Raw genomic sequence first — 15123 nt, 5'->3', positions numbered from 1 at the left:
GTGGCTCAGTGGGTTAAGCCGCTGCCTTCGGCTCAGGTCATGATCTCAGGGTCCTGGAATGGAGTCCCGCATCGGGCTCTCTGCTCGGCAGGGAGCCTGCTTCCCTCCCTCTCTCTCTCTCTCTCTGCCTGCCTCTCGGTCTACTTGTGATCTCTGTCAAATAAATAAATAAAAAATCTTAAAAAAAAAGAATCCTTGTCATAATTTCATTCTTTTTCAAATAATGAAAAAACTGAGAATTAAGTAAACTTTTGTTTCACATGATTATTTCCAAACCCAAATTTCCAAGAAAGGCAATTAAAAATCTAACGATGTCATGAGCTTTTCTCATTTGTACTTTTGAACTAGTGACAGTGACCTTCAAGTCCAGAGCAAAATGCTGTAAATATCCAAACATCCAGGACAAGGGTCTTTCTCATCCCTTCTTAAATATTAATGTATCAGAAAACAATGCAGTATCATTTAAATCTTCAATCAGCATGTAGCCTTTGATTTATATAACTGGCCTATGGGTTTCAAACTAGAGCCTCATGCTCTGAATAACCACCTCGAGATTCTGACTCATTGTCGAGCCCTCACGAGGGCCTGGGACTCCCAGACTGTGATCTTATCACACCTCCAGACACACCTCCCCTGCGTACTTCTGACTCATAACTGTCTAGAGACTGAACGCACGGAGTACAGACTTCACAGTTAGTGGTTTAGAGGACAAATGCTTTATCCTGCATGTGAGTGGTACATTGGCGATGTTTGTATTAGGGAAAAATTAAAAGCAGACACCTAATTAGTGTCTTTTGAAACATCTACTTGTCTGAGGCTTCCCTTCTGGAACATACTACTGCATCTGCCATTTCTGATCTGCTTACTTAGCGACAGGACTGCAAATACTAATAAGGCCCCACAATCCTATTCACTTGGAGCAGAGGCAGAATGTTCCTCATGGGTCTGCGATCATGCCTCTTCTAGCAGGGCTCACCAGGGTCTGGGACTATGGCCCTCAGGCAGAGAAGTCTGCTTCCTTCTAGTAAAGCCCCATTGGAAGTGGCTTACCCAGGGCTCCTGTCACCCAGAGGTTCCAGGACTTTAGGCACTTGGCCTGAGGCCACCCTGGGGTTTCTTCTGCACATGCAAGATATGTCTGCATCACACCTTACTTGTCCAGATCCGGCTTGTTAGAGTGGAACTTCGGTACGTGCAAGTCTAGCGCTTACAGAACTCAGACGTGGTTCTGTGACCTTAACAATGTTACTTTTCTTATTCTTCACAAGTCACTGAATAGCTAGATGGGCACAGAATGCAAAAGAAACTTGTCTGAGCTCCCACAGCTGTGACTGGGGGATCCAGAAGGAGAGCTTACACAGACTGAATCCAGAGCCCATACCCACCGCCCTACACCATCCCCTGCTATGGTACAGAAAACACGAGTTCAAGGCTGGGGGGCAGGGCGTCTGGGCTGCAGCTGTCTCCGGTCAATTCATCTTTGGCAGTGCCACTGAATCCCTCCTCTGCCCTGTGTCTTGCTCTAGCCTCCCACAACATTCCCACCAGCGACCACCGGGAGGCGCTATGTCAACGAGCGCCCACGCACAGGATCTTACCTGGATATACAGGTAGTGCACAGCTTCGACAACTGCTGATGGCTCACTTTCGTGGCAACTGTTCTTCCCATTGCAGTCTTCATTCTAATCCAAGAGGAACGTGGGAGAACTCAAAAATTGGGAACACGGGGGCACCTGGGTGGCTGAGCGGGTTAAGCCTCTGCCTTCGGCTCAGGTCATGATCCCAGGGTCCTGGGATTGAGCCCCACATCAGGCTCTCTGTTCAGTGGAGAGCCTGCTTCCCCCCACCCCTTCCTGCCTCTCTGCCTACTTGTGATCTCTCTCTCAATCTGTCAAATAAATAAATAAAATCTTAAAAAAAAAAAATGGGAATATGATCATCACCCTCCTCAGGCTCTTTGTGCCCACCCTCACCCCACACGCCAACATCCTAGGAGGTCTGAGCAGGACGCAGCCTTTGTCCTTTAGACGCCACCAGCACTTCAAAGGCAACTGTGCTATTACCAGAATCTACTGGAGAGTTTACAGGTATTTCACTATATAGAATAATGATGGGGGAAAATAGGAAGTAGGTACCTATTACGGTTGTGTGATCGACAGAAAGATTCCAAGTCAACTGCTGTATACAGGCTAGTATTTGAAAGGTTTCAGATGAAATGAATACCTTTCTTTGATGATAGATCTCTCCTCTTCCCAAAGTAAGCCTATCTTCAGCTAAATCAACTTAAATGGGAAGATATTACTGAAAGGCACACTGCCCTCTGGGCAGTGCCACTGAGGGACCGGCACCCGGCTGCCACGCACTGTGACCTATCCTCCAGAATGCTTTTCCACTCTATTCTTCCCCTATAGGTCATTTCTAACTCTTGTCCCCCCACCCCCTTTTTAAAAGTTCTTTTAGGGATGCCTGGGTGGCTCAGTTGGTTGAGCCTCTACCTTGGGCTCAGGTCATGATTTCAGGGTTCTGGGATCAAGTCCCACATCGGGTTCCTAGCTCAACGGAGAACCTGTTTCTCCCTCTGCCTGCTGCTCCCCCTGATCGTGCTCTCCAACAAATAAAAACTTAAAAAAAAAATAAAGTTCTTTTATTCTTCTCATAAATGTATTTAAGCATTTCCCCTCAACACAACCACCTGGGGGAAAAGGATTGGCTAAGGAAAAGGCATTAGGTCTTATTTGACAGTTTATGATTTAGTTTGTGGAAGCATTTTTCAACATTTTTCTTTAGCAAAGAAAAAAAAAGGCATCTCTGTTCTGCAAACAGTCAAGTTCTACTCTTGAATCATTTACATACCCTGGGGATTATCTGTAGAAGACTGTTAATCTCTTGGAGGCTTCTACTCATCAATTAGAATGCCTGTGGGATGTTGCCCTTAAGGAGCAAAATAAGGATTGTAAATTTGGTGCTCCTGTAATAATTAAATGCATAGCTAATGCTCAAATAAAAGCAGTAGGTTATAATTTATATATTTTTAAAGGTTTTATTTATTTATTTGAAAGAGATCGAGCACACGGAGTATGAGCAGGGGAGGGGCAGAGGGAGAAGCAGACTCCCCGCTGAACAGGGAGCCCGATGTAGGGCTTGATCCTGACACTGCAGGATCATGACCTGAGCTCAAGGCAGACACTATAGCGACGGAGTCAAGCAGATGCTCCTATAATTTATAAATTTAAACCAAGAGGACTTTAAGGTTCTTTTAATTAAAAAAGCATTTCTAAAAATGCCAGAGAATGCATTCAAACCTCCTTCAAATCAATTTAACTGCTTATCAGGGCCCACATGTACACTTTTATCTACTACAAATGTACCCTTATAATGGCTTACAATTCTATTTTTATTTCTAGAAATGAAGTCGTGGCACTCTACCCCCTCTCATGGAAGTTTCCTCCGCACTAACAAGAGCCAGTCCTAGTTGTCAGTGCCACGTAGCGGTGTTCGGGGGCTCTGCTAGTCTGGGCAGAGGAGGATGCAGGACTGAGTGGAGTCCAAGGCCTCAAACGGTGTTTTTCAAACTTTTCAGACCATGACCCACACGAAGAAATATATTTTATATCATACCCAATTCACCTACTCATGTGAGACATGGTGTACACACAGGTTACTTTTCCTAGTGTGATGGTCTCCACTCTTCCCTACAGCACTGAAAGTTAAATAAAGCTGGCTGAGGGCCTGAAAACCGCTTTCATTGCCTGTTCAGGATCATGACTCAGTGCTAAAACACTGTGCTAGACAGTAATCCGGATTAATTGGTCATAGAGACCAACATAACTCTATTAGGCTCTTTAATTACTTAAATCGATCCCTATCTCCAACCACATCAAGTTTCCCCAAATCTTCTAGGAAATGGTGTTCATCAAAAAAGCAAGACAAAACAAAACCCAGCATGTCAATTTACTCCTCCCCTCTAAAAACAGGTATATCTGGTTATGTGGACAATATAAGGCCTATGAATAAGAAATTAAACTATCATGTTTTAAAATTGATAGTTTCTATATCTGCCTATTAGAGTGAGGCTTTACTGTTCCAACCAGGGTTTTTAACACCAAGCACTAGTTTTCTTACATGCCCACCCCTGATAAAATGGTGTAATTTCTGTTTATATATTTACCTGATTCTGACTCTTACTGTTCTCATCTTCAAAGATGATATCACTGTCAGAATCTGAAGCAGGTCTTAAAAAGAGAAACAGATAAATACTAAAGAAATCAAATTCTCTGTTAGAATTCCACAGCTAAGAGTCATGATTGACTGTATCTCACTGGACAGAATGAAATCAAATCAGGAAAAACAAGACGGATCAGGGTGTCTTCTGAGATGCACAAACGTTTAGGATCACAATTCCTGACTTGTCAGAACCATAGGTGGCCCTATGTCAAGCTTCCGGGTTAGTTTTTAAATATCCCGGAGTTGGAAGCTCCTATCCAAAAGAATGCTCTTTTAAAAACTTGCTGCCAATGGTACTAAGAAGATGAAGTATTGAAAGGAATTTCTATTTGTCCTTTCTTCGGGGCTTGGGTTTTAGAGCACTTTTGAAGACACCGACAGGGAATAAAACCTTTGGATTGAATCTGGTTCCCCTCTAAACACACAATTCTGCACTTCAACAGGGTGACGGCCTGGGTTTCTAACTGAATCCCCTCTCCCGGGGCGTGGGCCTAGCGCTCCCACGGGTGTTCTTACAGGAAAGGTTGCCGGAAGACGCCCTCGTGCTCGTCCTCCTCATCGTCGTCTTCCTCCTCGTCGCTGCTGGAGCCCGGGCCAGCGGCAGGGAAGCGGGCGCTGGCCGAGCGCTCGCCTGACGTGCTCCACTCCACCGAGCTGAGGATGGGCGGGGGCGTGGCCGATTCCACGCTGCCCGGGCCATCAGGGCCGCCGCCGCACGCTGGCTGCTGGGACGGAGCTGGCGCATCCCGTGCTTGGGGCCGTGAGTCCGAGTCCGAGTCCAGGGGCAGCATCCCCGAGCCCACCGGCCGCTCATATCTCTCGATCCAGGCATTGTAGTAGCGCACGATGTTCTCATGATGCAGGCGCGACAGCAGTGTCACCTCGCCCTTGATCCTGCGGAAGTGCCTGCTGGCCGGGTTGATGGGGATGCGCTTCACCGCGTAGCAGCAGCCGTCCAGCTTGTTCTGCACCTGCCGTGGAGCGTGGGAGAGGAAGGAACCAGGTGCTGTGAGCCTCACAGACTGGTGTTTGTAGCCCATGACCCCAAGCCCTCCCTGGGGAGCCCTGAGTTCTCAGGGAGAAGCAACAGCTACTACAGTAGAGAGCCACATATTTCAACCTCTTAAGCTGAACAAAAAAGTCTTGACTGCCGAAATCCCTGGAAAACATCTCACCCCAAACAACGTGTATATTTAGCTTAATTAGAACCTGGAAAGGGCACCTGGGTGGCTCAGTAGATTAAGTGTCCGCCTTCGGCTAGGTCATGATCCCAGGGCCGTGGGATCCAACCCCACATAGGACTCCTTGCTCAGCCGGAAGCCTGCTTCTCCCTCTCCCACTTCCCCTGCTTGTGTTCTCTCTCTCTCGCTGTGTCTCTGTCAAATAAATAAGCAAAATATTTTTTAAAAATACTACTTATTTTGGGGGCACCTGGGTGGTACAGTTCCTTAAGTGAGGACTTTCGGTTTCCACTCAGGTCATGATCTCAGGGTTGTGAGCTCAGGCCCTTTGTGGGGCTCCGTGCTCAGCAGGGAATCTGCTTCAGATTCTCTCTCTTTCCCTCTCCTTCTGCCCCTCCTACTTATGCTGTGTCTCCATGTCAAATAAATAAATCTTTAAAAATATACTAACTGGGGCACCTGGGTGGCTCAGTTGGTTAGGCGACTACCCTCGGCCCGGATTGTGATCCTAGAGTCCCGGGACTGAGTCCCGCATCTGGCTCCCTGCTCAGCGGGGAGTCTGCTTCTCCCTCTGACCTTTCCCCTCTCATGCTCTCTCTAATAAATAAAATAAAATAAATCTTAAAAAAAAATTTATGACTGATGGTATGTTTTAAGACCAGAACAACGTGATTAAGAACATAAAACATGGGGTGCCTGGGTGGCTCAGTGGGTTAAAGCCTCTGCCTTCGGCTCAGGTCATGATCCTGGGGTCCTGGGATGGAGCCCCACGTCGGGCTCTCTGCTCCACAGAGAGCCTGCTTCCTCCTCTCTCTCCCTGCCTGCCTACTTGTGATCTCTGTTTGTCAAATAAATAAATTAAAAAAAAAAAAAAAGAATGCAAAACATAAAGACAAGAGAGTTTCAAAGTCTCCACATTCTGCATTAGAGACACTTTTTCTTGGGCAGTCACAGGATTCCACTGGGTTGACTGAAGTTAACTTTTACCAGATTTTGTTCAACAGAACATTCCGGACCCAAGGTGCAGGTCAACTGAGGTGATAAAAAGCAACAACTCCCATGTGCAAAGGGAGCAACTAGTTGATTATAAAATACAAAATAAAGCATCATTCTCATAGGTTCCGATTAGAATGAGAAGGGAGTACTATAAAATTGAGTTTCAGATTACCATTGTGTGGGAACAGTGGTAAGAAATATGCTTTTGAGTAGAACAGATAGAGGTCTGAATGCTGGTTTCCTCTCTTATTGCATGGATGTAACCTCATACAAATTATGTAACTTCTCTGAAGGTCAGTAACCTCATTGGAAAAGTGAGGATAATACTTATTTCATAACAATGTCACGAAACTGAAAGACAAGGTTTGTGAGCCATCTGGCACAGAACCTGAAATATGGAATGTGCTCCAAAAAGCTATGGCCCTGTGTTCTTTTTCTGCACCATCATTAATCGAGTAGGAAATAGTGGGAAGTCTTGACATTGCCTTTGACCTTGAGTCTCAGAACACATCATGAAGGCCTGGAGTCACAGATTGGGGTGTGGAGCTCACTACACTGCAAAGTCCCAGGGATTCACTGATTACAGTGGAAAGGTGCCTGAACCATAATGGGACCAAGTGCTCATGCAATGCCAGATGACTGAACAGAAATGCCCTACCCTAACCCAGAAAGAGAGATGGGAGTGTGAGGGCTGTGACCTCTCAGAGGGAAAAACCACAGAAGAATTTAGGGGCTTAAATGACTAGATGTTTTTATTATATGAGTCTTCTCATTATTTTTAAGTACTTGTAAGGAAATGGAGTTTGACACTGTCTCACATTCAAGGATGAAAACACAAACAAGTTAAAGGACTTGATCAAAATTATGACGTGAGTTAAAGCAATAACATACACATCAGTCACCCACTCCCCTGTACAGCACTGGGATCCCCCAATCAGGACTATCTGCCCACAGTAGGTCTCTTTAGCCATCTAACAATAATGTCTATACTTTCATGAAGAAAGTTGAAAATTTTCCAAAATCCTCTAACTTCCTCTCAGCAAACTTAAGATTGTCTTTTTGTACCTGATTACCATAGAAAACCTTTTTATTTGGGGGGGTTGCTGTAAAAGGACTTCCACAATAATCCCACTAACTCTCCCTAATAACACTCTCAAATCCCAAACAGGCATATGCCCTCTTGATGGTGGGCCATTTTATTCTGTGAAAGGTAACATGTCTTATATGGATTTAATAATACATGATTAGCCTGGACCTCCTGAGGTCAAAATACTTAAAATTACACAAGAACAGCTGAAATCTCTTTCTCAAGGGGCAGGTAATCATAAGTCACCCGAAGAGACCAGAAAGCAGAAGGGAAGACCTAATGACAGCACGCCCTCATAATGCACCACTCGTTTTCTTTCTCAGTAACAGATGGAAAATAAAAGCCGCTGAGACCATCTGGGGCCATTTCCCAGTGAGGTCCACCCTAGCTCTAACCTCGCAGCCCTTTTATCTACAGCACCTCTGAAAGCAAATGGGACAAAAAGGACAATTTGCTTTCTGAACCAAAGCACAGAAAGATGGTTTTCACACCGAGGGCTTGGCTCCACTTGAAGCCGCAGTGTAATCGTGGGGTTTTCACGTTAATGTGCTGCCTCGAGCAAGGGGGAGGAGATGATGTGTTGGTCACGTGTCCACTGGGACTCGAAGTAAAGCCTTTGACTCTGCGGAGGTGATGAGGATTGTGGTTTCAAATGATCCTATGTATGTCTCTCCCCGTGCTCAAGAGAGAGCTCTGAGTCTGCAGAAAGGGAACGGAGAAGGGAGCTCGAAAGGGCCCGGACACAACTCTGTAGCTCACCTTGATGACAGCTCCAAAGGCTCCTTTGCCGAGAAGCTGTAGTTCTTCAAACTCAATGAAATACCGGGAGAACTGTCTCTGGGTCTCAGTGAAGAATGCTGCGCTGGGTAGCTGCTTCCTAGGAATAACAGTCTCAACATAATCCTGTCCTCCAGAATCTGAGATAAAACGAGAGGCAACAAGGCATGAGAAAAATAGCAAGAGGTGCAGAACTCAACAACAAAGCCAGGGCTGGAAGGAGGCAACCCAACCTGTAGTTGGAACGGGGACCTCCCACCCGGCGCGGACCCTTCAAGCCTTTTCTTCACACGGTTCTTCTTCAAGGAGGTAGAACATACAGTAGGTGCTGAGTGAGACCTCCAGTAAGGGAATGACTGCACTGGAGAGCCAGAACCCAACCAGCTCTACTGGGGTTCCTTAATCTGTACTGTGAGTAGCAACAGGGAAATCTAGTTCCATGGCAGGAAGGTGACAGGACACGAAGGGTACCCAACACCGAGAGAGGCTATCCCGACTGACAATCCGACGGACAATCCAATGGTCAAGGCTGGAAACCAGGATGGCAAAAATGGTTCCATGCACACAGTACACATTCAATGAATGGATTTATGTACAGCTCGGCATAAAATAGTTAAAATAAATGATCCGGGCAGTCCGTTCCAGTCTTAGGTTTCTGCGTACTTTCAAAATAATTTAGGTCAAACAGGCGTTCACGAAAAGAGCGGTAACAGACTCACCTTCAGGACTTTGTTCCAACAAAGACATTTTTGGCTGAGGATTGATAAAGCTGTGTTTCAACAGCTGCTGGGCACTCCATCTCTCCTTGTCATCCAAGCACACACACCTCAGTGAGAGGGCAGAGAGTATCTCAGCGACGCAGAAAATAATCACTGGATTCGTTAATCCAAGGGTTTATTTTTTGATTTATAGGTTTATTTTAAGGTTAAGTATACATTAGAGAACACCTGTTGCTTACAGACCAAAATGCACTCCTAAGCTAATACACGCTGACCACTGGGGGTAAGTGGGGCATCAAAAAATATATAGTCTTTAGAAGCAGGAAGACTTACCTTGTGGAACAGGTTTTTTTTTAACAGGTTTAAGACAGCCCAAATTATAGGGGCACCTGTGTGGCTCAGTGGGTTAAGTCTCTGCCTTCAGCTTGGGTCATGATCTCAGGGTCCTGGGATCAAGCCCCATACCGGGCTCTCTGTCTGGCAGGGAGCTTGCTTCCCCCTCTCTCTCTGCCTGCCTCTCTGCCTACTTGTGATCTCTGTCAAATAAATAAATAAAACCTTAAAAAAAAAAAAAAGACAGCACAAGTTACGAATTTGCACACCCACTGAATAGTGTAATGACTTCCCATCCTACATTAAGCCTCTCCAGGGACCAGTGAAATACAAAGCTTTCCAAAAGAAAAGCAAATCTGATGGCTGATACAGGTTTGGGCCCCAATATGAGAAACTTTACATCATGATATGATATAACTTGGTAACAGTTAAGGACTACTTTTAAAAAGCCCCACATTTTATCATATACTTCTTTTCATTCTCATTCCTTGAACCTTGTTTTTCTATTAAATCACTTTTGCCTTCTAATGAAGACAAGCCATACCTTTAACCCAGTGGTTCTCAAGGTGGTGTCCCTGACCAGGAGCATTAGTACCAGTATGACCTGGAAATTTCTTACAAATTCTATTCCAAACCTATCCTAGAAAATCAGCAACTCTGGTGGTTGGGGCAGTAATCTGTGCTTTTACCAAAGTGTCCAGGTGGTTACAATCCAAGCTAAAGTCTGGGAACCACTGTTCTAACTAACCTAAACTGTTTGTCTCTTATGACAATGACCTAAGTAGTGCCACTCAGTAGCACCTGACCCTAATTATTAATAGTGTATTTCAAAGAACCAACTATCACTGTGAATTCTGTACTTATCACCTATAAAGCGATGGCAGTTAAAACTGCAAAGCACTCCTAATTTCATACCTTGAAATGGAAAAGACCACAGTAAAAGCATTTGTGTAAGATATGGTCCCCCCCCCAAAATTTAAGATTAATTTTAATTCCATCAGTAAAATAAAAAACCTTCTCTGTGCAAATATTAAAATATTACTGATAATGATAAACCCCCATCTCTCTCCAATTCCTCTCATGTCTTGTCATTCCAGACTTTTTTCTATGCATTTAACACAATCTTATAAAAAATAACAGAATTGCTTTGTGGATATCTTTTTTTTTTTTTAAACTACATCATCTTATATTATCCTCAACTTGCTTTTTTCATTTGATCATGCAAAAGTTCTGTACACAATTCCATGTTGGAGGGCTGTGGTGGTGGGGGGGGAACCACCAAACCACCAAGCAATCCTCCAACGTCAGTTGGGTGTCCTACAATTCAACTCAATCTGATGCAATCTACCTGGAGATAGCATCAGGCCCCCAACTTGAGGGCTCAGTCCCTTAGGACTGACCCTCAACCCCTTGCAGATGCCAATCACAACCTTGCTTTCAACCAACCAGCTAGAGACTGGAGATTCCAACAACCCCCTCCTCCTTGGGCTCAACTGGTCTGCTAGAGTGCTTCATGGAACTCGGAGGAACATTTTATTTACCAGAGTACCAGTTTCTTATGGAAGGATATATGGCTCAGGAACAGCCAGACAGAAGAAAGGCAGCGCCTCTGTGTTCACCAACCAGAAGCTCTCCAAACCCCAGCCTTCTGGAGTGTTTTTTTTTTTTTTTTTTTTTTTTTTAAAGATTCCACTTATTTATTAGTCAGAGAGAGAGAGAGAGCGAGCACAGGCAGACAGAGTGGCGGCAGAGGCAGAGGGCGAAGCAGGCTCCCTGCCGAGCAAGGAGCCCGATGCGGGACTCGAGCCCAGGTCGCCGGGATCATGACCTGAGCTGAAGGCAGCCGCCCAACCAACTGAGCCACCCAGGCATCCCTCTGGAGGGGTTTTTATGGAGGCTTCATTATATAGGCATGACTGAAGACATTATTGGCCACTGGTGATTGATTCAATGTCCAGCCCTTCTCTCCACCTCATAGGTCAGGAAGAGAGACTGGAAGTTCAACTGCTCTAGTAATGGGTTGGTTCTCTGTCAGCTCTCTGGGCAACTAGCCCTGGTCCTCAGGTGAGTTCCAAAATTCACCTCATTAACACAAAAAGAGACAATGGTTTTAAGAGCTTTAACAAAGTCAGTCATTAAGTTCTGTGTCTCAGTTGTGTCAATTGCAAAATGTTACTAAGAACAGCATATAGAGAAAAAATTGAGGGTTGGTGGGAGGTGCGTGGGAGATGGGCTACATGGGTGAAGGGTATTAAGGAGGTACTTGTGACAACCACTGGGTATTATAAGTGTGATGAATCACTAAGTTCTATACCTGAAGATAATACTACACTATATGTTAACTGGAATTTAAATAAAAACTTAAAAAAAGAAAATAAAAAAATAGAAGGCACTGAGGTGGCCTCAAGTTTCCGAGCCAACCAAAAAAAAAAAAAAAAAAAAAAAAAGCTCTGTGCTTGAAACAGGGGTAAAGACCAAATATATATTTCTCACTATAAATCACGGTATTACACCACGTGTCTTAGAGATCTTTCCAAGCTAGTACTTCAAAATCTTTCTGAGTTTACCAGAATTTACTCACATTATATACACATTCTCCTACTGTTGGTCATTTAGATTATTTCCAGGCTCGGGTCATGATCCTGGAGTCTCTAGATGGAATCAGCGGGGAGTCTGCTTCTCTCGCTGCCCCTCCCCACCTCATTCTCTTTCAAATAAATAAATTAAATGATCCATTTTACAAGGACAAACCTCAAGGTAGAGAGCTGAAGTACTCAGCTAGGAAGGGGTGAGGGTGGGACCTGAAACCAGCTGTCTGCCTCCAGGCTGGGGTCCTTCCTGTCACAGAGACTGATGACGGAGCAAAACCTTTTTCCAGAGGATAGTCACCAAGAAGTAAAAAGGCAACTACAAATGAAATGTTGCTATGCTTATGTTGTTGGTGAATGATTTTTTCTTTTTTTATTGGGGCTGGACAGCAAAGGCAGTAAAATAATACCATATGTGCCCCTCCTTCATCTAGTTGTCCATCAAATCAGTCTAGGATGAGACAGGAACATACAAAAAAGTCTAAAGGACAACCATGTTACACAGAGTGAGAAATAGTGCCGATCTCAAGTTCAACAGCCAGAGAGAAGAAAATGAGCTACAGAGTCTGTCACTTTGCTGTTAAATGTAAGAGATACTGGGAAGTTGATGTGCAACGTGTTGTTTTTTAAAAATATATAATGCTGGGGCGCCTGGGTGGCTCAGTGGGTTAGGCCGCTGCCTTCGGCTCAGGTCATGATCCCAGGTCCTGGGTTCGAGCCCCACATCGGGCTTTCTGCTCAGCAGGGAGCCTGCTTCCTCCTCTCTCTCTCTGCCTGCCTCTCTGCCTACTTGTGATTTCTCTCTGTCAAATAAATAAATAAAATCTTTAAAAAAATAAAAATTAAAAAAATAAAAAATAAATAAAAATATATAATGCTATTTGCTAAATTACCCTTGACCAATAAAGAAGCCAAAGGTGAAATTCTGAAGAATGAAATGAGCCTATCTTTGGTTCTATTACCTTATTTCTATTGGTTTCCTTTTAGTCAACTTCATCCTTGGGGTGCATTTAAATAAAAAAAAATTTTTTTAAACACTTTTCTCATTTATTTGACAGAGAGAGACACAGCAGGAGAGGAAACACAAGCATGGGGAGTGGGAGAGGAAGAAGCAGGCTTCCCGCTGAGCAGAGAGCCTGATGCGGGGCATGATGCCAGGACCCCGGGATCACCACCTAAGCCGCAGGCAGACACTTAATGACTGAGTCACTCAGGCGCCCCTAAATAAATATTTTTAAAATTCTTTTGCATTTAGGAGAAATTGAAAAAGATTTCCTTAGAAATCTTAAGACATTTATATACTTAAAGGAGAGAACACAGTATAAAGAATCAAAGTTGCCCTCTTGCCATGACTGTATGTACATCACGTCTGCTTTTATTTTACACAGAAACTATCTTATTTAAACAGAAGTGCAACTACTTCTGTAATAAGTCATGAGGGACAGCAAATAACACTCTGGCTCAGGTCAAGTGGCATTTGGGACGGCTGAGAATAGGAAAAACAATGTAAAGGGTAAAAGAGATGTAGAAGTGGATAAAAGTGAATGGCTGGGAAAAAGAAAGTGAGAAAGAAGACATGAGCGCTGGGAAGGGAAGAAACCAGTCCAGCTCACCTTCCGCAGGAAGGCTGGTCCAGGGCAGGGCCTGGAAAAACCCACACTGAAGGATCTTACTTCTTCTTTAACAGAGAAACTGAGAGAACCGAGGTCTGGCTTGGACAGAGCTGAGAGGCAGGGCTAAGCAGGAAAGCACTGAAGGGAAGGACCTGGACAAAAACTTTAGGCCCCACGTGAACGTTTCAGTAAGGAGTCTCTCAAAGCAGTCAGACGTGGCTCTGTAATGAAATGTGCACCTGGAATTTACAGGTGTCGAAAGTCCTACGGCTGGTGCTTGGAAGTCACTGCATTCTATCAGCTGACTGAAGGAGACATGGCTAATCAAGAATGGTTTAGAAGAACAAGGGGCAGAACGGTGATTCTCCTAGAGCTGTTTTTAGATAGGAGGCCTTATCTTTGGACAAGGACCCAGCAGGTAAGGTAGACGGAGAGGGTCTTCCGTTTGGAGTACCTGGGGTATTTTTCCCTGTAGCAATCCCTGTTTAACTTCCTAGATTTACCAGGCACTCCCCAGAAGCAGTCTGAAAAGCTTCTACTAAGCCCAGGGGAATTTAGGAGATGTGCAAGTGAAGGAAATGAAAATGGTCAGCCAGTCGCAAGAAATCAGAACCTACATGGCAGAGAAAGGGTTGGAAGAATGAAGAATAAACTTCAATCCTGTTCCTCACTTTTAAGCTTGAACATATCACTTAGATGCTGAGCACATTTAAGCACAATTACAAGTTCCGGAGTAGGGGCGCCTGGGTGGCTCAGACAGTTAAGCATCTGCCTCGGTCTTAGGTCATGATCTTAGGGTCCTGGGATCAAGCCCAGCTGCAGGCTCCACTCTGAGCATGGAATTGGTTTGTTCCTCTCCCTCTGCCCCTCCCCCTGCTCATGCACCTGCTCTCTCTCAAATAAATAAAAACTTTTTTAAAAGTTCAGGAATAAAGTGCAATTAGGGAGAATCTCAAGGATACTCACTTCTTTAGAAAATCTCGAAAGTCAGCTGGTAAGTCATGAGGGATGGTCACGGGGTACTCTCCACATTCTTGGCCTTGGCTGAGGAAGAGCAGCAGAAGACCAAGACACCAAATATCCCCTTTCTTGCCCGTTTTATAAGGTAAGGCACTGTCACTAAAACTAACTCGGCTTTGTTCAAACATGTCCTCCTTGCAAATGTCTGCTAGGCGCTTAGAAATGCTGTAGTCTGTAACCTTGACATTGCCGTCTGCGTCCACCAGCACATTTGATGCACGCAGATCCTTGTGCACCACGTCATTGCTGTGCAAATACTCGAGGCCCGACAAGAGCTGAGCTGTGTACCTGCGGAGCTGATGCACGGGGATGGGGCCGGAGTGGCTCAGGTGTGCGGCGAGGGAGACCCCATTCATGTGCTCCGATAAAATGTCCACTACGATGGAGTCATCTTGCTCTTTGAGATTCATTGCAAAGTAGCGTACGACATTTGGATGGCTCAGTTTTACCAGTGAACTGAATTCCGTCTCTGCCCCTTGAATCTGATGAGGAAAAACATCACCAAATAATACTGCATTGATCAGCATTAACTGGTATTTCATTTCAAAAGTAAAATATTTAAGGGCATCTGGCTGGCTCAGTTGG

General features: G+C 44.7%; 1 protein-coding gene across 7 annotated transcripts in view; it reads right to left on the bottom strand.

Annotated features, from left to right (window-relative positions):
- Positions 1 to 15123, bottom strand: part of EIF2AK4 (eukaryotic translation initiation factor 2 alpha kinase 4) — a 105875-nt gene that overhangs the window by 50293 nt on the left and 40459 nt on the right. For all 7 annotated transcript variants that reach the window (XR_007128570.1, XR_007128569.1, XM_047736212.1 and 4 more), the window contains 6 exons: positions 14485 to 15020; positions 8985 to 9091; positions 8248 to 8405; positions 4741 to 5195; positions 4169 to 4232; positions 1599 to 1682 (listed from right to left, as the gene is read on the bottom strand). Coding sequence is in view for 5 of the 7 variants with exons in the window: in XM_047736212.1 (XP_047592168.1) it covers positions 1599 to 1682; positions 4169 to 4232; positions 4741 to 5195; positions 8248 to 8405; positions 8985 to 9091; positions 14485 to 15020 (1404 nt within the window). In the remaining 2 variants the exon portion in view is untranslated. The remainder of the gene's footprint in view (positions 1 to 1598; positions 1683 to 4168; positions 4233 to 4740; positions 5196 to 8247; positions 8406 to 8984; positions 9092 to 14484; positions 15021 to 15123) is intronic.

This window comes from Lutra lutra, chromosome 7, assembly GCF_902655055.1.
Source record: "Lutra lutra chromosome 7, mLutLut1.2, whole genome shotgun sequence".
Lineage (NCBI taxonomy): Eukaryota > Metazoa > Chordata > Mammalia > Carnivora > Mustelidae > Lutra > Lutra lutra.
The sequence above is the reverse complement of the archived record's forward strand: the minus strand, read 5'-3'. Positions and strand labels throughout refer to the sequence as shown.